General features: G+C 46.0%; 1 protein-coding gene across 1 annotated transcript; it reads right to left on the reverse strand.

Moving 5' to 3' along the window:
- Positions 1-5,897: 5,897 nt before the first annotated feature.
- Ccdc105 (coiled-coil domain containing 105) lies at positions 5,898-11,729 on the reverse strand. Its single transcript, XM_038317835.1, has 7 exons — positions 11,160-11,729; positions 9,619-9,723; positions 7,969-8,167; positions 7,492-7,658; positions 7,289-7,384; positions 7,080-7,193; positions 5,898-6,146 (listed from the first exon to the last, which is right to left on the reverse strand). The coding sequence occupies exons 1-7, from the start codon at positions 11,727-11,729 to the stop codon at positions 5,898-5,900; spliced, it is 1,500 nt and encodes a 499-aa protein (XP_038173763.1).
- Between the last annotated feature and the right edge of the window lie 9,440 nt (positions 11,730-21,169).

Raw genomic sequence — 21,169 nt, forward strand, 5'->3', positions numbered from 1 at the left:
ACATTATTTTTCTTCATAAAGTTACCAAGCTTGAAGTATTTAGTTATAGTAGTAGAAATGGGTGGATAAAGAGAAAAATCAATATGATATTTTGCAGGCAAATTGCTTTGTCTAGTAGCACATGCTTGCAATCTCTATTACAAGGAGGCTGAGGCAGGAATATTTTGAGTTTAAAGTCAGCCTGGACTAGTTAGTAAGATCCTGTCTCAATAAGTAAGCAAGCAAGTAAATAAACAACAAGAAAAAATAACTTCACACTTCTCATGCTTAACAATGTATTATTTTGCTTTTCATTTTCGTGTGTGTGTGTGTGTGTGTGTGTTGTGTCACTGTTACTGGGGAGATGTGAAGAAATTTCTGCTGAGCTCAGAAGAAAACCAATGACAGACCAGACCAAAGTACAGATACCACCATTGTCTAACTTAGTGAACCAATTAATTTTATTGGGGTTACTTATAGGAATATGGACAAGGGGTTATTTACAGGACCCCAAATGATTCAAAGACAGCTGCATCACCAAAGCCCTCCCAGTATGAGATCTAGGAACCCAGATCATAGTGCACAGTCTGCAGCCACTGGGAACCTGGAACACAGTGCACAGTCTGCAGCTACTGGGAACCCGGATCACAGTGCACAGTCTGCAGCTACTGGGAACCCAGATCACAGTGCACAGTGTGCAGCCACTGGGAACCTGGAACACAGTGCACAGTCTGTGGCCACTGGGAACCTGGAACACAGTGCACAGTATACAGCTACTGGGAACCTGGAGTGCAGTGTACAGTCTGCAGTGACCAGAAAGCTGGAGCACAGTGTACAGTATACAGCTACTGGGAACCTGGAGCACAGTGCACCATCTACAGCCACTCAGCAGGATTTAAGTGGTGTCCTTTCCAGGAAGTCAGTTGGTCTAAGCCTCTTCCAAGATGCTTGACTTGTCTGAAAATGACTCTGGGTAGTCTTTCATGTTTATATATATATATATATATATATATATATATATATATATATATATATATATTTCAGAGGGGAGAAAACTAGTGAATCTGTTCAGTTTCAGGGACTTCCTGAAGCCATTTGAGTTGCATAATGTTGTGGATTGTACTCATTGTTAATAAAGCTGATTGGCTGATAGCAGGGCAGAAAGAGATTGGAAAAGATGGCCTGAAACAGGGAGAATGCTGGGAGGGAAGGGTGGAGTTGGGGCAGGTGCTGGAGACACAGGCCAGTTGCAGGGCAAGCAGGATGCATAGAAAATGAGATAACAAGCCATGAGCCACGTGGTGAAGCATAGATAAGAAATATGGGTTAATTTAAGTGTAAGAGTTAGCTAGTAACAAGCCCGAGCTATTGGCCGAGCATTTATAAGTAATATAACCCTCTGTGTGGTAATTTGGGAAGTGGCTGCTGGGTATTTGGGAACAGGCAGTCCTGAGAGGAAAACTCTGCTTACAATATAATTCTGTCTTTAGGATACAATCCCCTCCTACCAAGTACAATCCATTGTTTTACCCCCTTGTAACATTCTGTCCTAAAAGACCATGTTTCATTCTGTCTTTACCTCCGATGTCTTAAGAGGTTTCCCTCAGAGGAAACTGTTGCACAAAGGTGTATTGTGCTTTAACCCGTGAACCATCTCTCTAGGCCTAGTAGGTACTTGAAAGTGAGATTAATAAGGCCACTGAGCAAATGAGTCGGCTGTGGCCAGCATAGAAGGGAAGACTTGCAGACCTGGACTATTTCTAATGAGCAAGTGAGTCGGCTATGGCCAGCATAGAAGGGAAGACTTGCAGACCTGGACTATTTCTTCTTCAGAGAGCCATCTATTCGGCTCATTTCCTAATTTCACATTGGAGTACTCATTTTTCAGTTTCATGTATACTCTAGACCAGTGGTTCTCAACCTTCCTGATGCTGAGACCCTTTAATACAGTTCCTCGTGCTGCAGTGACCCCAACCATAAAATTATTTTCATTACTACCTTGTAACTATAATTTTGCTACTATTACGAATTGTAATGTAATAGTTGTGTTTTCTGGTTGTCTTTGGCAACCCTGTGAATGTGTCATTTGACCTTCAAAACTGTCATGACCCACAGGTTGAGAACTACTGCTCTGGACATTAGCCTGTTCCTCAATCAAATTGAGTAAATATTCTTTCTCATCTTGGAGGCAACTCTGTACTATATGGCTCCCTTTGCTATGTGGAAGATTTTTCATTGATACAACTCTGCTGGCCAATTCTTGCTATTGTTTCCCGTGTTTTTGTTGCTAGTATTTACAAGTCAGACTGAGCCCTGTACTCGCTGAGAGGCATATCTGAGCCGCATCACAGCCTCTGGCTTACTCCCTCTTCTCTACAGTGTGGATCTGACACCCCTTTATGGCCTTCTGGAGAAAGTGTCTCACTGAGTCCCAGGAACTCACCCTGGGACTCAGCTGACACCTCTGAGGCTGCAGTGGGATTGTGAAAACGCTGCATGGGAAGATTGTGTAAGGCGAGGTGACAAATGGGGCTGTGTCAGCAAGGATAAGGGCAGTAGCCTACAACCCGTGGGGCAAACATCATTTGCAAAAAGAGCATTTGCATCCCCGAGGATGGCTTCTGAGAATCAACAAGCAGACCTGTGTGCAGGAAAGAAAGGGCCATATCTTAAAAAAAAAACAAGTGGTTCTACCTATGCTGAACAGCAGCCAGCGGGGTCCACCCTGCAGAATTTCCTAACAGCTTCTTGCTTCAGGTCCTTGAAACCCACTTGTGGAAAAACCCCAGCAGTTAATAGCAGGTTGGTGCTGCACTATCACCAGAGGTTTTCTTTGTAAACAATTAGTTGTCCTAGCTATGCTTTAGAAAAGCCCTGTGAGCACTGAGTAGGTAAATGCTGGACCATGGCTCTTTTTGGAAACAAAAGGTGAGCTTCCTGTGAATCTCTGATCACATTCTAATCAAATGATCCACACCCAATCTTGTTTTCAGAGTCCATTTACAGGCACTTTATTTACGACAAAAATATTGTTGATGCATTTACAGTAAACAGCATTGTCGTGCAAGCTTAAATGAAGCTAGTATGACAAGTCAGTCTTGTGTGTGTGTGTGTGTGTGTGTGTGTAGTACAGTGTATATGAATGTATCCATGTGTATGCATGTGTATGGCTCAAGTGCACGTGTGTAGGAGGAGTGGGACGCTTGTTTGGCCCGGCCACCCGGCTAGCTTACACCCGAAATAACCACACAGAAACTGTATTAATTAAAACACTGATTTGCCATTAGCTCTAACTTCTTATTAACTAACTCTTACATATTAGTTTAACCCATCTACATTAATCTGTGTATCACCACATGGCAGTGGCTTACAGGGGATTCTAACCGGCGTCCATCTCCGGCAGAGGATCCATGGCTTCTCTCTGACTCTGCTTTCTTCCTCCCAGCATTCAGTTCTGTCTTCTCTGCCTACCTAAGTTCTGACCTATCAGTCCCAAATCAGTGAAAGCAACACATGAACAGAAGAACCTCCTACACCACACGTATGTGTATGTGGAAGCCAGGGTTGACATTAGGCGGCTTCCTCTGTCACTCTACCTTAGTTTTTTGGAGACAGAGTCTCTCGCTGAACCTGGAGCTTACCAATTGTTTAGACAGGCTGGTCAGCAAAGCCAGGAATGAGTCTGTCTCAGGCTGCCCCAGCTCTGAGGTTACAGATTAGAGTTGCCTGGTCTGACTTTGATTTGGGTAATGGGGATCTGAACTCGGGTCCTCACTCTTCTGACTGAGATATCTCCTCAGCCTCCTTTGTTATTAAGTTTGTCCTTTGGCAATCTTATACATGTATATGATACATTCTGATCCTTCCACCCCCATCCCGTTATCTCCCTCCCATCCCTATCAATTCTCTTCACAGATTGATCTCTTTTTGTTTTGTTATCCACTAAGTTTAGCAGAAATTTCTGTGTGACCATTGGATTAGAACAATCCACCAGAGCCTGGTGGGTTTATCAGTGGGTACTCAATCTAAGACATTGACTTTCTTCCATGAATCTATCAGGAGCCACCAGGGAAGGATAGGGCTCCATGAATCCCTCCCCCATCCATTCCTGATTGTTGACAGGCCAGCTGCAGGCTGCTATGAGTTTGTGATTGCATCTGTCCTGTCTAGAAAATGACTTTCTTTAGCAATTCACCTTCTTCTGGCTCATACATTCTTCTCACATCCTCTTCTGCAATGTACTCTGGGCCTTAGAGGGAGCGGTATAAATGTTTTGTTTAGCTCAGCCTTCTTTTTGTTTTTGAGGGTAGGTTTCTTGTAGCCCAGGCTGGCCTTGAACTTTCTGTGTAACTGAGGATGAGCCTGAACTCCTGCCTCCACCCAGATGCAGAATGACAGACCTATGCCTACACAACTCGCAGCATTTTTCCCCCACAGAGACACACCATGACCCTTTTGCACTTAAGGATCTTAAAACAGTGTTTCTGCACTACACCTGGAGGGCATCTGCCACAGTGAAGCCAGGATCTGAAAGAATGAGACATGCAACCGCAGGGTGCTAAGCAGACTGCCAGGAGGACACATATTCCCAGTTAGGGGGCTGAAGCAAGGAGGCAGGCCCTCTCCTGCTTTGTCCCTGCTAGAGGGGCCTGTGGCAAGTCAGAATGACTGAATTTCAATGCTCTGCCACTATCTACAAATGAGCACAAAAGTGTCACAAGCTTTGATTGGTGGCTACAAGACTTTTCTTAGTGAGGAGGGGGACGCACAAAGACGGAATCTGATTGGTGAGGTTCAACCCTCATGCCTTTTTTTAAGTTCCCTTGGGTTGGGGCTGGAGAGATGGCTTACTGGTTAAGAGTGTGTATTGTACTTGAAGAGGGTGGATATTCAGTTGTCAGCTTCCAGCTCTAGGAATCTGGCGCCCTCTTCTGGCTTCTGTGGTCAACCGCACTCATATGCACACAGATCTCCCAATACAAGTACACATAGCTAAAAAACAAAAAGCAAACAAACACTCTCTTCCGGTGGGTGTGTTGCTTCCTGACCAGTTTGGGGGAAGGGGGAAGAGGCTGACATGCTGATGTAGAAGTCTGAGCCCTCGAGTCTTGAGACTCTTTTAAGTTGGCACTGGTTGAATCCATGGATTCAGATTCCACAATGTGACTGCAGTAAGCACCCCTTGTCAGTGATTTCTAGGTCCTGGGACCCAGGGAGAACAGACAGCAGAGTTCTTTGCTGGTGTTTGATGTAACCAGAGCACACAGAAGGAACTGAGCTACAACAGGATGTGAACTGAATGGGCCTCTCCCCAGAGAACACAGCTGGCTGCAGGGGATGGATTTGTGAGCTTCGCAAGGGCAGTGCTGCCACCTGCCTGGTTCTGAGTCTGGTACTTTTTGTGGGGGTGAGGATAGAAGCAGAGACCAGAGGCATTCTGTTAAGAGGGCAGGCTCTGTGTGACACTGGGCAATCGGCTTAACTTCTCTTCGCCTGGGTTTCATTTCATTTCATGAAATGTTAATAACAGTTCCATGTTACTGCTCAAGTTCCGATAGGGAGTAGCTATGCTACCGACTTTCTACAGATATATCCATCTGTTCTTATCACAACCATTCAGAACAGGGGCTGTAATACTCACTTTACAGGCCAGAGCGACTGAGGTTGGAGAAGGACAGTGTGTGCGTGCCCCAAAGCCACGCAGCTTGAAACCAGGGACCTGGATTTGGATCCTAACAATCTGACAGCAAGTGCACATTAGGTTTTGTGGCACGATTGACATAAGTAGGTGCCTAATAAGTGACAATATCTTTAATTATAGTTCTGCTAGAGGGCGTTTGAAGGGAAGATGAGTCAGAGGGGAGGGAGAGCTATGTAGCTATGTAGCTCCAGTCGTCTGAGCACAAAGCCAGCTGTGGTCACTTGGGGACAGTACTGGTTCGGTTCCGCGGTGGTGTGCGAGGGTCCCAGTCGTTGACCAGGTTCTGTGCCTGCGCATAGCACACATGCGGGTGGCGCTGGCGCAGGCGCAGGCGCACGACATCGTAGTCGACGTCATGTCCTGTCTTTTTGCAGCTGAGGCTCCAGGCGAGGTTGTCGTGTGTTACGCGGAGCTCTTCTAAATTCTTTTCCATGTGCAAGTTGTGGCGCATCAGCTTGTCAGTACCCTGGAGAAAGAGAGGGCAGCATTCTTGCTGGGGAAGGGCGGGGCCTCGGCGAGGAGGTGGCTAGGCTGCACTGGGAGGGGCAGGTCCTGGCAAAGGAGCAAAGGGCTTTGCAAGGGGAGGAACAGTGCTTTAAAAGGGACAGGTCAGCAGGTGTGCTGTGGAGGCTCTGGTCTTGTGGAGAAGGGGCGTGGGCGTTCTGCGCAGGGGTGGGGCTTTTAAGGAAGTATAGGAGCTAGCACAGTCTTTCTGAGGAGGATCTAGGCAGTGCTGGGGGAGGTGGGGGCTGTTCTGAGGTGGAGTGTAGCCAAACTTGGGAGGGGATGTGTTGCGGGTGGAGCGGGGTCTCGCTGAGGAGACTTAGGTTGGGGAAATATTGGCTGGTGTTGGGGAAGAAGGGGTTGTGCTGGGAAGAGAGTGGGCAGTGCTGGAGGACTAGCGAGCTAAACCCAGAGCCTTGAGCTAGTGCTATATCGGGCAGGCATAAGCCTAGAGTAGATGTGAAGAGGGTCAGAATTCTATGCAGGGGGCAGATGTTAACACTTGCTAGGTGTGCACCTGAAAGGTCCCCGCTTTCGAAAAAGCCTAGCCGAGGAGGTAGATGTCAGTTGCAGAGGTCCCAGGAAAAAACAAGCTACCCCAGGTTCGTGTGAAAAAACAACAAAACACAACACACGCATAAATGACTGAGATGGCTGAGGGAAGGGATGCTCTTACAGCAGGACGCTCCAGGAACAGTGGAACACATCTGAGCAACGTATGCTAAGAGTTTCAGACTGGACTGTGGGAGGGCCAAACCCAGAATGGTGTGCAGCAACGTTTGAAAAGCTGTCGGTGGCAGTCCTGCGGCCAGCAGTTCTTCCTCGGTCAGGTGTACTTGGGGAAGGGGAAGGGAGCTTAGCAGGACAGTGGCCCCCACCATCCCGAGAAGCATACCTGGGCAAGGCGCGTAGCCTCCGGGAGCTGGGTGCCCACGTGTCTCTGATACATGCGAACCAAGGGTCTGTTCAGCTTCTCTCGAGCCTCTAGATTTCTTTTCAACAGAGGACCCTGGCAGAGTTTGTTGTGGGGAACAGTGAGGCTGAGCCTAGTGCATACGTGCACTCCCCCATCCCCTTCCTATAGAATTCTCCCTCAAACCTTACCTTGATAAGGCCCCTCGTGACATACATCTCTTGACTGAATTTCATGCACCGGTGGATAGTTCCCCTCATTAGCCCTAAAGTCATGGTCATTCTTTCCTGCAGATGGGGGAACACAGAGGTCTCCAACTGAGCCACTGTCCCTTCCTTCCCCACCTACTCCAGCAGAAGCCACCCTCTGGAGCCTCTCCAGGTTGCCTGGGCACCTTCAACTCCGAGGTCTCACGCATCTTCTGCACCAGTGTGCCGCATACGCGGTCGCTGATCTCCTGTTGCTGATTTTGAATGTCCACCTCATTCTTTGCCATCTCCGCTAAGGTGTCTTTGGACTCCATCAACAAGCGCTTGGCTTCAAACAAGGCCCTAGCACAGGCTGTGAAAGCACAGGATGTAGATGGGGGCCACAGGCTGCTATCTCTCTCTTCTCCCTACTCTTTCTAGGATGGTGGTAGGCCAAGGGTGAAGGGCCATGGGTGAAGGACTGGGAGAATACCCAGGTAAGGGCTAGTAACTGAGGATGATTTAAATTGTGCCTTGGATTGACTTCTTTTGAAGTGGAACCTGTGAATGTATGGGTGTTATTGGAAGCGTCCAGGGAAAGAGGTCAAGCAAAGCTGTGTACTAAAGGAACAGTTAGTTAAAGGAAGATGTAGGTTTAGCAGACACCTTCCCGTGGTGCCTACCTGGGGTGTATGTGCCCACAGGGTCAGGGGGAGGTGTTTTCAGGCCCTGAGTTCGAGGAGTTGGGGGTCGGGTGATGTCCACCCAGGAGTGGCGGCCAGCTTGCTCCAGAACCTTGTCCAGCGGCTGGTTCATGAGATCCACAGCTTGAAGCCTTTCCTGATAGTAGAAGTCCAGATTGTCCCGGCAGGAGGCCAGAGCCTGAGAGCCAGAGAAAGAAGGAAGAAAATCAGCTTGGGGGTTGAGGGTAGGGCTGAAGCCACCCCAAAACACAAAAGCTGACTCAGCTCATTGTTAAAGTGAAGACTAACTTCATCAAAATAGAAGTCTTTTTGCATATGTAAATATCATTGTAAACACATCTCCCACCTAGATGCTGGAGAGGCTTTTGGAAACAGGTGCTTTTTCCTGGTGCCTTTTTTCTTTGTCCCCTGAACCAAGCTGATAGTTTTGCACATTCTTGGGTTTTTGGGGGGGGGGGCGGTAGCAAATTACAGTCTATAGACTGGTGTCTGCTTTGATTTTTATTTCTTAAGCAGAAAAAGAAGACATATTTATTTATGTATATGAGTGCCCTATCTGTATGTATGCCTGAATGCCAGAATGGGAATCAGATCCCATTATAGATGATTGTAAGCCACCGTGTGCTTGCTGATAATTGAATTCAGGACCTCTGGAAGAGCAGCCAGTGCTCTTAACCATTGAACTGCCTCTCCAGCCCCTTATTTATTTATTTATTTAAATCAGTACACAATTTAAGCCTGTTCCTGGGCACACTGGTTCTGGTGACTGCTCTGGCCTCTGTGAGTAGTTATGACAGGGCATACAGAACACAAGGCGGAAGACATTGTACCAAGAAAAAGCCTACCAAGGGCTCATAAAATGGCTTAGCAGGTAAAGGTGCCTGCAGCTAATTCTGACGACCTGAGTTCCATACCTAGGGCCTATACGGTGAAAGGAGAGAACCCATATTGGGTAGCTCACAACTGTCTGTTCCAGCTTCATGAACAATTGATGCATGGCTTCCTAGGGGCACCTACACGACATGTACAACCTCCCTTTCCAATATATTCACCATTTAAAATAATCAAAAAGTGGTCCTGTGATAGAACTCAGTGTGTTCAATCCCGGTACTTCAGAAAATAATGTTTTTTCTACATGAACCTAAATATTCGTCAAGTTTCTTCTGTGTGCTAGAGTATGCTGAGTGGGGGCTCGGTGCCCTGCTAACAGGGACAAATTGGTCAGATACCATTCCTACCTAGAGGAGTCTGTAGACAAAACTGACTAGCAGTTGGATATCAGGAGAAGAGGGCTATTTAGTTATTTGCTGTGTTTTTTTTTTTTTAAACGTTTTTTATTTCTGGGCAGTAGTGGTGCACACCTTTAATCCTAGCACTCTGGAGGAAGAGGCAGGTGGATCTCTGTGTTCAAGGACAGCCTGATCTACAGTCAGTTCCAGGACAGCCAGGACTGTACAGAGAAGCCCTGTCTCGAGAAACCAAAAAGTTTTTATACTAATTTTACACAGCAGGTTTCACTGTGACATTTTTATAACTGTACACAATGTACTTTGACCATATTCATCCCCACTTAGGTCAGAGCAGTTTGTGCCTTAGGCATCCAGGTGTCCCTCTCCAGTACCCCCTAACCTTGAGCAAGGTCTCCGATTTCTCCATGTCTTTCTCCATTTTTCTCTTCATGGACTTCAGCTCCTCTTTCTCCCAGACCAGCATGCTGTCAGCCTTGTCTGGAATCTAGAAAACAAGGGGAGAATTACTCTCAGGAGAAGGCTGGAAGTGGGGAGTTATCGTTCATAGTGGAGAGGACATCACATCCTTGTGAACTGCAGAGCTTGGAACTTGCAATTGGAGGAGTTTCACTCCATTGGGAGTGGGGAGTGGGTCTGGGGCCTTTTATATTTTTGGTTGTGAGCCTAGCCTTTAAAGGTTTTGAGACATCTCTCTAGCCCGGGTCCGGGACTTTTTAAAATTGATCACTGGGCTAAGTTCCGGCCTTCTGGGGCTACCGGCAGTCTCAGTCAAGTGAGTGTTCAAACTCAGGTCCTCATGTTGGCGCAGCAAGGGTTCTTACCCACTGACTTATCTCCCTAGCTCAGTGGTGGGCTTTATTTTCCATTTTTTTTTTTGAGACAGGGTTTCTCTGTGGCTTTGGAGCGTGTCCTGGAACTAGCTCTTGTAGACCAGGCTGCCCTCAAACTCACAGAGATTCGCCTGTCTCTGCCTCCCGAGTGCTGATACTTCCATTTTGTATGGGATTGTGGTTTATCTGGTTTGAGAACCACAGTGTCATCAAGTACCCTTATGAGGGTGGGTATTTCTCCCGTGAAGTTGGGGCATCATGACCTTGTACTTAAGGCAGACCTTGTGGGCCTGAGGAACTGTTGGAGAATGGGTAGGGGTGCTTTGATGTTCAGACTTGGGGCTGTGGATTTTCCTTGTTGGGAAGATTTTCATGCCCTGTGACTCAGGAAGGATTTAGAACAGTTTGTCTATTGGTTAAAGGGGCTGGGGATTTTATCATTTTGTAAGCAGCCTGACAGAAATGGAGATATTCTGAAGAGACACTTGTGTCCTTCAGTCTATCAATGAACCCCAAGAAATTGGAATTTACTCCAGATCCCTCATACTGAAAGAAGGAAAAGGCCTGGCGCCTGCTGGAGGAGAACTCTTCATTCCAGAAAGGGAGTTCACACAATACTGCTGGTCAGACCACCTTGTTGGGGAGACAGAGCTGAGTCAAAATGTCAGCGATGAGCAGGACCAGCTTGACTTAGACTACTTAGATGTGGACATCCTGGCTCCTTCTTTAAATTTTAATCTCTCTGAGGACTACGAAGATGGACAGAAGAGGGTCACTGAATGAATCTCTTTGTTCCTCTTCTCGGTGTGGCCTCATTGATTAATTCTTTTTTTTTTCTGCTTTCTACTATTAATTTGGCTGTTCTAATTGGCTTATAGAGGACGGGTGGCCTAACTTTGTTTCTTGGGGGTACAGATTGTCACTCCAGTTTTGTAATACTTTAGGGGAGACTTTTAGGCTTTGGAACTTGGAGGCATAGCCAACCTATCCTGGGGTTGTTCTCGCTGGAAATGGAGCATGGAAGGTGTTGTCCATCTGAGGAAGGAAGCGTCAACCTCTGCCTCTGGTGTGGTAGCGGGGAGGGTCACACCTTCTCGGACTTGGGTCTGTAGCCCCGCAACTTGACGCTCTGCTGGTTGATGAGCAGGCCCTTGCGCACCTCGCTGAGTCTGCGATCGCTGGCTTCGCGCTGGCGCATCAAAAGCCGCAGTTGCCCATTGATTTGGTGCTGCGCGCGGCCCAGGCGTGCGGCAGTGAGGCGCGCCCCGCGCGCGTGCGCGTGCACAACCTCGGCGGTCTGCTGGGCACGCGCGTCACGGTGCATAGGCAGCGGTAGGCGCGCGTACCAGGCCGGGGGCTTCATCTTCCCTTTCCACAGAGTGACGCCTTCTCCGGGCGGTGGCTTCTCCAGGGTGCCGCCTCCTTTCAGCATCTCCACGCGAAAGCGCCAAGGCTCCATGTAGGCGGCGCGGCCCAGGTGGCGAGCCAAGTTCGGGTCCAGCACAGTGTCTTTGGGCTGCCACATGGTCACCGCCTCCTGCCCGCAGCGATCGGTCAGAAGGTGCGCCTTGCGAGAAGTGGCCTGGGCTGCCTGGCGCCATTCTGGAGCCCCGACGCGCGAGTCCTGACCGCGGTCGGTGGAGGGTAGCACCACAGGCATGATTCCTAACTAGGTACCCGGATTTGGACCGGAATCCCCTAGCTGAATGGGCATGGGTTCACCCACCCCTAACCACACACCAGTCTTTCCTGGCTGCTAGAATGAGTGCGCCCAGAGCTCCTCTCACCATGGCAACCAGGAGGACAAGCACGCAGATTGCGTTCCAGAAGCGGGGGAGGGGAACAGCAAGCTGGAGAGGTGGGATCATACCTAGAAAGTCTGTTAAAAATTTTTGAGGAATCCACTTTTATGGAGTTCCTCTTGTGGTTTCTCTTGATTTTGGAAAGATATCAGCCAACCTATCCCTACTAGCAGATGACACGGACTTGCATTTTGAAAATCCTAAGGGATTTTCGAACAGTACTAGCACTATTATCAGTAGTTTTGAGGCATACTCAAATACTATATACATGTATTGTGTGTGTGTGTGTGTGTGTGTGTGTGTGTGCACGCGCACGTGTGTGTGTGTGTGCGCGCACGCGCAAGTGTGTGTGTGTGTTTACCAACCACCACAGGGTGTGTGTGTAGGCGAGAAGACATCCTGCAGCAATCATTTCTCATCGTGTGGGTTCCAGGATCAAACTCACCAGGTTTGGTGTCAAGTGCCTTTAGCTGAGCCATCTTCTTGGTCCCCCATTTATGTTTTTTTACGCTTGGAATGAACAATCAAAAAACTGAATTAAGAATACAATTCACCGGGCTGGGGAGATGGTTCAGTTGGTAAAGTGTTTGCCTTACAAGCACAGGCGCTGGGTTTGACTCTCAGAACCCACGTGAAAACATGTCAGCTGGTTTGATGGTGAGACTCTCTGGGGAAACTGAAATAAGGATTCCTGGACTGACTGGCCATCAGCCTACCCTTCAGTTGGCCGTCTCTTGGCTAGTGAGAGACTCTGACTCAAAAAATGGTGGAAGAGACATCAAAGACTGCTGAGGTTTTCATGCACCTGCACACTCATAACCTTAAAAAATACAATTCCATTTATAATAACACCACAAAGATTAAAATAATATTCCCCAGCTCTTAGGGCATTCTAAGTTATTTTCTCACCTCAAATTTAGAATTAGCCAGGTGGTGGTGGCACACACCTTTAATCTCAGCACTCTGGAAGCAGAGGCAGGTTGATCTCTGTAAGTTCAAGGCCAGCCTGGCCTACAGAGCTAGTTCCAGGGCAGGATCCAAAACTACAAAGAAACCCTGTCTCGAAAAACCAAAAATCAACCAAGCAGACAAACAAACAAACAAACAAGCATTAAACCCTTCAGACTGCCTTACAGAGGAGCAATGACGGGCCAGTTTTGTTCACAACCATGCCTAAGCGAGGACTACTTAGATATGCATAATTAGGGTCTCTTCTTTAAGAGACCGATGGTCTTTACAGAACCCCAAAGGTGGAGACTTGAGGTCACTGGATCTCCTTGTCAGTCTTTCCAATTTGACCATAGTGAATAAATCTTTCTTTTCTGTTTTTTTTTTACTATCAAGTTGGCTGTCTTAATTGGTTTATAAAGGATGGCCAATCATCTGCATGCACACGGGGCACAGGAACTCACACAGGCACACATCCATAATCTTAATTAGTATTTTATTGCTGTGAAGGGACACTGTGACCAAGGCAATTCTTATAAAAGAAAGAATTTAAGGTTTGTTTCAGTTTTAGAGGGTTAGTTCATGATCATCATGGAGACAAGGTTCTGGAGCAACACCTGATCCAAAGGCAGCAGGCAGAGAGACAGAGAGATTGGACTCGGGGTGCACTTTTGAAACCTTCAAGCCCACTCCTAGTGACACATCTCCAACAAGGTCACAGCTCTCCTTCCCAAAGAGTTCCTCTAACTGGGGACCAAGTATTCAAACATATGCATTTATGGCGGCCATTCTCACTTAAACCACTATGACTTAGTCACAGAAAAGATGTCATCTCTAACTCCCAGTTTTGATTCTCCATGCCAGCTCTCAAATCTCACTTGTGGCCTCAATGGTGCACTGCATTCTTTATTTTCGAATATCTTTATCTCTTATTTGACAAGTTCATACAATGTATCTTGACATTATGTACCTCTGGATACCATCCCAACACATCTCCTTGTGTATGTCACCATTTTCTCTCCCTGTTCCTTTTCTCCTGTAACCCACTGAGTCCAGTTAGTGCTGCCTGAGGGGACGTTGACTGTTCTTGATGCCTCAGTCTGGTGCAGGTGACCACAGCTGCAGTGGGGCTGTTACTGCAGTGGCCACATCTCGTCTGGAAGACAGCATTCCAGTCTTCTCCGCATCCTCTGGCCCTTACATTCTTTACTGCCTCTCTTCTGTGATGTTTCCTGAGTTTTGGGGTGTGAGGGTTAGCTTTATTTTAGGCTGAGCACTCACAGTTGTCTCCCTACATCAGACAGGACAGGGTTTCTCTGTGTAGCCCTGGCTGTCCCAAAGCTCACTCTGTGTAGACCAGGCTGGCCTTGAACTCATAGGTCCGCCTGCTTTTGCTTCCCAGTGCTGTAATTAAAGGTGTGTGCCACCAACGCTGTCTGGCATCAACAATCTTTTATTCTCAGTACATTGGCCAGTTATGACTCTTTGTCTTAACTGCTGCCCATGGTAGAAGCAGCTTCTCTGGCCAAGGCTGAGAGCAGCGCTAATTCATGGGCATAAAAAGAATATTTAGAAGGCAATTTGGCAGCATGCCCATGTAATCAAACAACAACACTACATTCCTCCTAGGGTTATGAATTCCAAGGCCACTGACTTTTGACCAGGTTTATATTACCAGGCATGAATTCCTTCATTTTAGATAGTTGTCTTTTCCAACTTCTCTACATTTGAAGATAGGCAAACCATTTTCTGCTCTACATTTTTTCAATTTATTTATGTCATGTGTATGGGTGTTTTGTATGTATGTCTGTGCAGCATATGTACCTGGTACCTGAGGAGGTCCGATGAGGGCACTGGATCTTAGGACTGGTCTTACAGACAGTTGTGAGCTGGGAATCTAACATGGGTCCTTTGGAAAATTAGCCAATGCTCTTAACCACTGCGCCACTTCTCTAGCCCTGATTCTGTTCTACCCTTAGACATTCTACTTTTATTTTTAAGCATGTGTATGGTTATATATCTGTGCAGGGAGATGTGCACATGAGTGCAGTTGCCCCAGGAGGACAGAGAAGGGCATTTGATCTCCTGGAGCTGGAGTTACGGGTGGTTGTTAGCTGCTGGACTTGGGTGCTGGGATTCAAACTAGGGTTCTCTGCAAGTACAGTGCACATTCTTAATTGCTGAGCCACTGCTTCAGCCTGCTCAAACTGTTTTAAAGCCTACTGCTCACACCTGGGTTGATAGCTATTATGGCCTGGCTCTGAAATGTCCAAAGCTTGTATGTTGTAGACGTGTTTCTCAGCAGAGTTTCATTCAGACATTTGTGAAGTGATTGGTTTGTGAGAGTCTGACCTCATCAATGGATGGATCCATTGATAGTTTTATATCTTAATGAGGTATCATAGATGGTATAAACTTTATGAGATGGGGCCCAGTAGGAAGCAGGTCACCATGGGCATACTCTTGAAGGAGATATTGTCCCTGGCACCCTACTTTGCCTGTCCTGGCTTCCATAGGTGAGCAGCTATGCCCCACCATACTTTCCCTACAATGATACTCTGCCTTATCACATGCTACAACAATGGATCAGAAACCTTTGACTTAGGAGTTTCTTACCTTGAATTCATTCCCTTAGATATTTTGTCCCAAGGTGACTTTCACCAAAGATGTCTCAGAAGAAACACTGATTACAGGCTGAGATTGGCTCTCAGTCTCCCAAGAGATTAATGGTGACTTCCCAAAAGTGTTTCCTAATGTTATAGTCAGCTCTGTGTGGATTCCACACCCACATATCCAAACAGCTACAGAGACATACTGTATCTAAACTGAACATATACAAGTGTTTCTTCTGTCTCTCTCTCTTTCTGTATACACACATGTAGGTGTGCTTTGTGTACATGCATGTGGAAGCCTAAAGTTGATATCAGGAATCATTCTTAATCACTCTTTTACCTGATTCAATGAGGCAGGGCCTCTCAATCAAATCCAGATCGAACCGATATGGACAGTCTATGAGTCCACTTGTTTAGGGGATTACAGGCAGGGCACCACACCCACCTAGTATTTATGTAGGCTTCAGGATCTAAACACTGTCCTCATGCTTTAGGCAAGCATTTAACCACTGAGCTATCTTTCCAAGCTCTAAATTTTTAAAATCACTATTCACTAGGTGATAGAATATAAAAACTACTTACATAGTACCCAATTATTTAGCATTATATTAGAGTTTAAGAGATAGTTTAGCATATTTAAGAGGATGTGTGTGGGTTCTAAGCAAATAATATATATTACTTTAGAGGGGGATGTGAGTATCGTGGATTTGGTGTCTGAGAGGGTCTGGGAACCTCTGTGGCATGGAAGGGAGGACTATGTATAGGAGGCCAGCATCCCTCAAGCCATATGCATGCCAATCTGGTTATTTAGTGTTTGATAGCTTCATGCGTTTATGTAATCAAGTTTAGTCGCTTTCACTCAGTTCCCCTCTCCCGCCCCAATCCATTTCCTCCTGGACCAGTCTTCTCAAGACGTCTACTTTCCTGTCTTCTTGTGTGTGACCTGCTGAGTTTAATTAGAGCTGCTTGCAGGAGCATGATTATTTACAGGATATCACTGAGGGAAATAACATCCCTTTTGCAACAACAGTTAACTGCCAGTAGTCCCTCAGGGTGGTGGTGTTGGGGCTCCATGGGCCCCTTCCTCATTTAAGATGAAATATTGAGGGCCCCACTAATTCTGAACATATATTTTTTGAGAATCTCATATGTGTATAAATGCAGTTTGATTATATCCACCCTCCCCATAACTCTTGCTGGACTTACCTCTCACCTCCCCACTTCATGTCTTTTCTTTTTTACATAAACCACTAAGTATAATTAGTGTTGCCTGTATACACACGTATGTGGGCCCATGCTCTGGAGCATGAGCAGACTAGTGGGGACCATGAGAAGGATCCAGCCCTGTGAATGTAGGTTGTCGGGGTCCAGCCTTGACATAAATTATTTCTCAGACCTGAGGGGAGGCGTGGGAATAAAGACACAACCCACATGACTTCATCGGGAGGTAGTTTTCCGGGATCCCTCATGAAATCCTGAGTTCACATCCTTAAAATTCACCTGCGTTCATTCTCCAAACAGCTTTTGTACCAAAATGTAACCTGAGGGGGAAATTAATTAGCATTCTGTTTCCTAGGTCACGTCCACACTTTTCTGTGTCCATTCTGTCTCATCTTCTTATCTTCCTGCTCTGTCACATAGACTGAATTAACACCTCTTTCCCAGGCGGCCTTCCAATTACAAAGAAGGAGCAGAGTGACATTAGCATATCCTGACTTTTTATCTAGGATAGCGTCAGTTTGTCTGGAAAGGCTAGGTGACCACTTCCTGTGTGGCAGGTAGCCTGAAATTCTGGCCGCCATACAATGTAGAAATATGGGCCCGTATAATACAGCCCTATGGTAGGTCTTGTGCAGAAAGTCACAACTGCAGGAAGTGCATGTGTAAAATGGTTATGCCACATCCAGATGACGTCTTTTGGCTACACTTGTCCCTATCCTCTGCTTTTAAGGCTATGAAACTAATGTATGCACTTTGTGGAACGTGTGGAAAACACAGACACAATGAAGAGGATGGAATTGATTCACCTTTAATCTTACTATCCAGAGACACTCATTCTGAACATATTCTTTGGTTCTCTGTGTCCATCTCGCTATATGCCCTGCTTCTTTCTCACTCAGGTCAATGGGGAATTGCATTTCTTTGAGAAATTAGCTCTCTGAATTTTATAAATAACACATTATAGAATTCCTTCTTGCTGACTTTTGACTGAGGCTGTCTGTTCCATATTGTGCGTGTCAAGTAGGTAACAGAATTGCCTCCTCGGTGAGGTAGAAAGTGGCTGGGTGGGCGAGTGGCTGAGGAGAGAGAGCCTTTGAAAAATTCCAGCTCCTCTTTCCTTTTTCTTTTGCTATCACATGGAAATGCCCTTCGCTCTGAAATCTTGGCAGGTAATTATCAGAGACCCTTTTTTAGGTTCCCCGATGTCTTCCCTTCTGGGGCACTGGTTTCTACTTTTAGCAGGTGCCCCCTTTCTCTTGGAGATAATCACATCAATTGGTCTCTCATTCCAAAGGGACGTGACCTAGAATCTGTTTTGTCTTTGAGAAACGAGGTCGCTTTCCTGGTGGAGGTGTCAGGAGACATGGGAAGCCCCAGGCTGTGTGGAATGCTTTCTGGTCACCTCCTGTAGAGGTGGTGACCATATAGGTCAATGAGTGATAAGGATTGGTCCATGGGGCTGTAACCTTAACTGGCCCTTTGAAATGACTCAGGCAAAAGTCATCAAGGGCCTTTGCATTTAGTAGATCCTACTGTTTCTTTTCCAGTTTCTTACAACTTGACCCAGAGGTAGTATTTAAAATTGTTGTGCACCCAAAACTTGATTCCATTCCTGGGACAGTTAGTTTTAAATGCCAACTTTACACAATCTGGAATTAAATGGGAAAAAAGTCTCAGTGAGGGACTGATTAGTTCAGGCTGATCTGTGGGCATGTCTGTGGGGATTGTCTTGAGATTGTTAATTGATGAGGAAAGACCTAACCCACCATGAGTGGCACCATTCCCTTCACAGGGAATCTTGGCCTGGATAAGTGTAGAGAGATGGCTGAGCATGAGTGAGCATGTATGTATTCACAGCTCTCTTCTCTTCACAGAGGAGGCAGTGTGACTAGTCGCTTCAAGTTTCTACCTTGACTTCCCTGATGTGATAGACTGTAACCCAGAATTATAAACCCTGCCTTCTCTAAGTTACCTTTTGTCAAGGGATTTTATCACAGTAGCAGAAATGAAACTAGAACACTTTCCTTATATTCTTACATATAACCTTTCTACCTCTACTCTCTGTCCTTCATAGGCAGAGGCAAAAGTATCCCTAGAATTTGCAGGCCAGACAGTTTAGCTAACCAGTGAGCTTAGGTTCAATGAGAGACCCTGCCTAAAAAATGTGTGTTTATGGGGAGGGAGCTGCTGAAAAGATGGTGTCTTAGGGTTACTAATTATGTAATGAAATGCCATGACCAAAATCAGGTTGGGTAGGAAAAGGTTTGTTTGACTTACACTTCCACGTTGCAGTCCATCACTGAAGGAAGTCAGGACAGGAAATCAAACAGGGCAAGAATTTGGGGACAAGAGCTGATACAGAGGCCACGGAGGGGTGCTGCTTATTGGCTTGCTCCACATGGCTTGCTCAGCCTGCTTTCTTATAGAACCCAGGGCCAGCAGCCCAGGGATGGCACCACTCACCCTTCCCCATCAATCACTAAGAAAGAAAATGCCTTGCAGGTTTGCCTACTACCTCATTGTATGGAGACATTTTCTCAACTGAGGTTCTCTCCTCTCTGATGATTCTAGTTTGTGTCAAGTAGAAATAAAACTAGCCAATACAGATGGCTCAGTGGTTAAGAGCACTTGCTGCTCTTGCAGAGGACCCAGGTTCAATTTCACATTACCTTATGGTGGTTCACAATTATTTGTAACTCCAGGTCCAGATCCAACATCCTCTGATTTAAGTGGGTACCAGACTTTGTGGTATATATATACATATACATATATATATAACATATATATTATATATTTATGAGCATATATATACATACATATATATACATATATATGCTCATAAATATAAAATAAAGTAAAAAAATCTAAAAAGCAAACAAATGACAGACCCAGGAAGTAAATAAAGCATGTAAGTCTCAGGATGTCCTTGAAATTTATGAGATTCATAAAGTCCTTTCCAGAGGTTACTTAAGCAGAAAGGACTGCTGGGGAGAAGAGACTCTGGCCTGTTGAGTTGCCTGCAAGGTGTGCAGGGACCTGGTTTCAGGTTACAAAAAAAAGCTCAGGACAAAATGCCTAACTGTAGTGCCTATCAGAAAGTGCATGCTGGCCTCCTGGATCTCTTAGTATTTCAAATACCTGCTACAGAGGGTCCATGCTGATGTCCTGGCTCTTCTCCCCCCCCCCCCCCCGACCCTAAACTTCTTCAGATCATGGGCTTCCCTTTGTATAGCTTCTCATTCCTATATAGCCCTGCCATTTTGGCTGTGAGCTCTTTTGGCTCTCAGCTTTCTATTGTTTTGCTCTCTTGGTTCTCTCTCTCTCTCTCTCTCTCTCTCTCTCTCTCTCTCTCTCTCTCTCTCTTTCTCTGCCCTTTCTCTCTTGCCCCCTTTCCTTGGTCCTTCACTGCCTCCCAAGGCCCAGTTCACTCTTCTGGCCATGTTTGGTGTACTACTTACTCTCTCTGCACTGGATTTTTCCAGATGTCTCTAGCTGTATTGTCCCTCATATCTACAATAAAAACTTTCTCAACCACATCTTGGAATGGTCATGTCCTCACTTTATACGTGGGATGTAGTGTTTGTGAGTTTTCCCCCACGCTAAGATTGGCTTTTGATGACACAGCTGCCTTTGAGGCATCCATGTTCCTGTAAGTAACTCATCACCCATGCTCTTGGAAGTAATCCCAATAAACTCATGGCTTATCAAGCTGGACTTTGTTGATATTGTTACTTTGGTCAGTGATTGGTGCTCAGTCTGTGGGGAGTAGATGTTTGTTCACATTTCTACAGGAAAAAAAATCATATAGAACTTGCTCACAGTGCAAGTCTATATGAAGCATGAAGTTAGATGCTTCCACAGTTGACTCATGATATGAAACAATGACCCAAGATGACATTTATCTGTAGGCTGGTGAGAGACCGTATCCCAGAGAACCCAGCTAAGTCATCTCTATACATGCAGGGATCCATTTATTGTACTTACTATGTATTATTTTAAGCTGATAAATTTGGAATCATTTGTATAAGTAATAGGTAACCTACGCACCGAGGTTCTGTCTCCATTTACTTTCTTACTCTTCACTTTTTATTTTATTTATGTGTATGTGTGTGTCTATGTGAGCATATGTGGGTACTTTCAGAGACCCGAAGTGGCCAGTGGAGCCTCTAGAACTGGAGTTTCAGATAGCTGTGAGCTGCCCAACATGGGTGCTGGGAACTGAACTCTGTTCTCTGGAAGATCAGCAAGTGCTCTTTACTTCTGAGCGGTCACTTTAGTTGCAGTGCCTCACTCCACCCCATCACAAGGAGAAAGCTCATCCATGTTTTCATACTCCAAGGTTTTTATTCTTTTGTTTTTCTTTTGTGGTTGTTATTGTTATTGTTAGTGTGTGTGTATGTGTGTGTGTGTGTGTGTGTGTGTGTGTGTGTGTGTGTGTGTGTGTTATACTGCACACATAGAATGGCCAGTTCAGGAAACTGGATGTCTTCTTCTGTCACTCCCTGGCTTATTGATGG

The sequence above is a fragment of the Arvicola amphibius genome, chromosome 2 (assembly GCF_903992535.2).
Source record: "Arvicola amphibius chromosome 2, mArvAmp1.2, whole genome shotgun sequence".
Lineage (NCBI taxonomy): Eukaryota > Metazoa > Chordata > Mammalia > Rodentia > Cricetidae > Arvicola > Arvicola amphibius.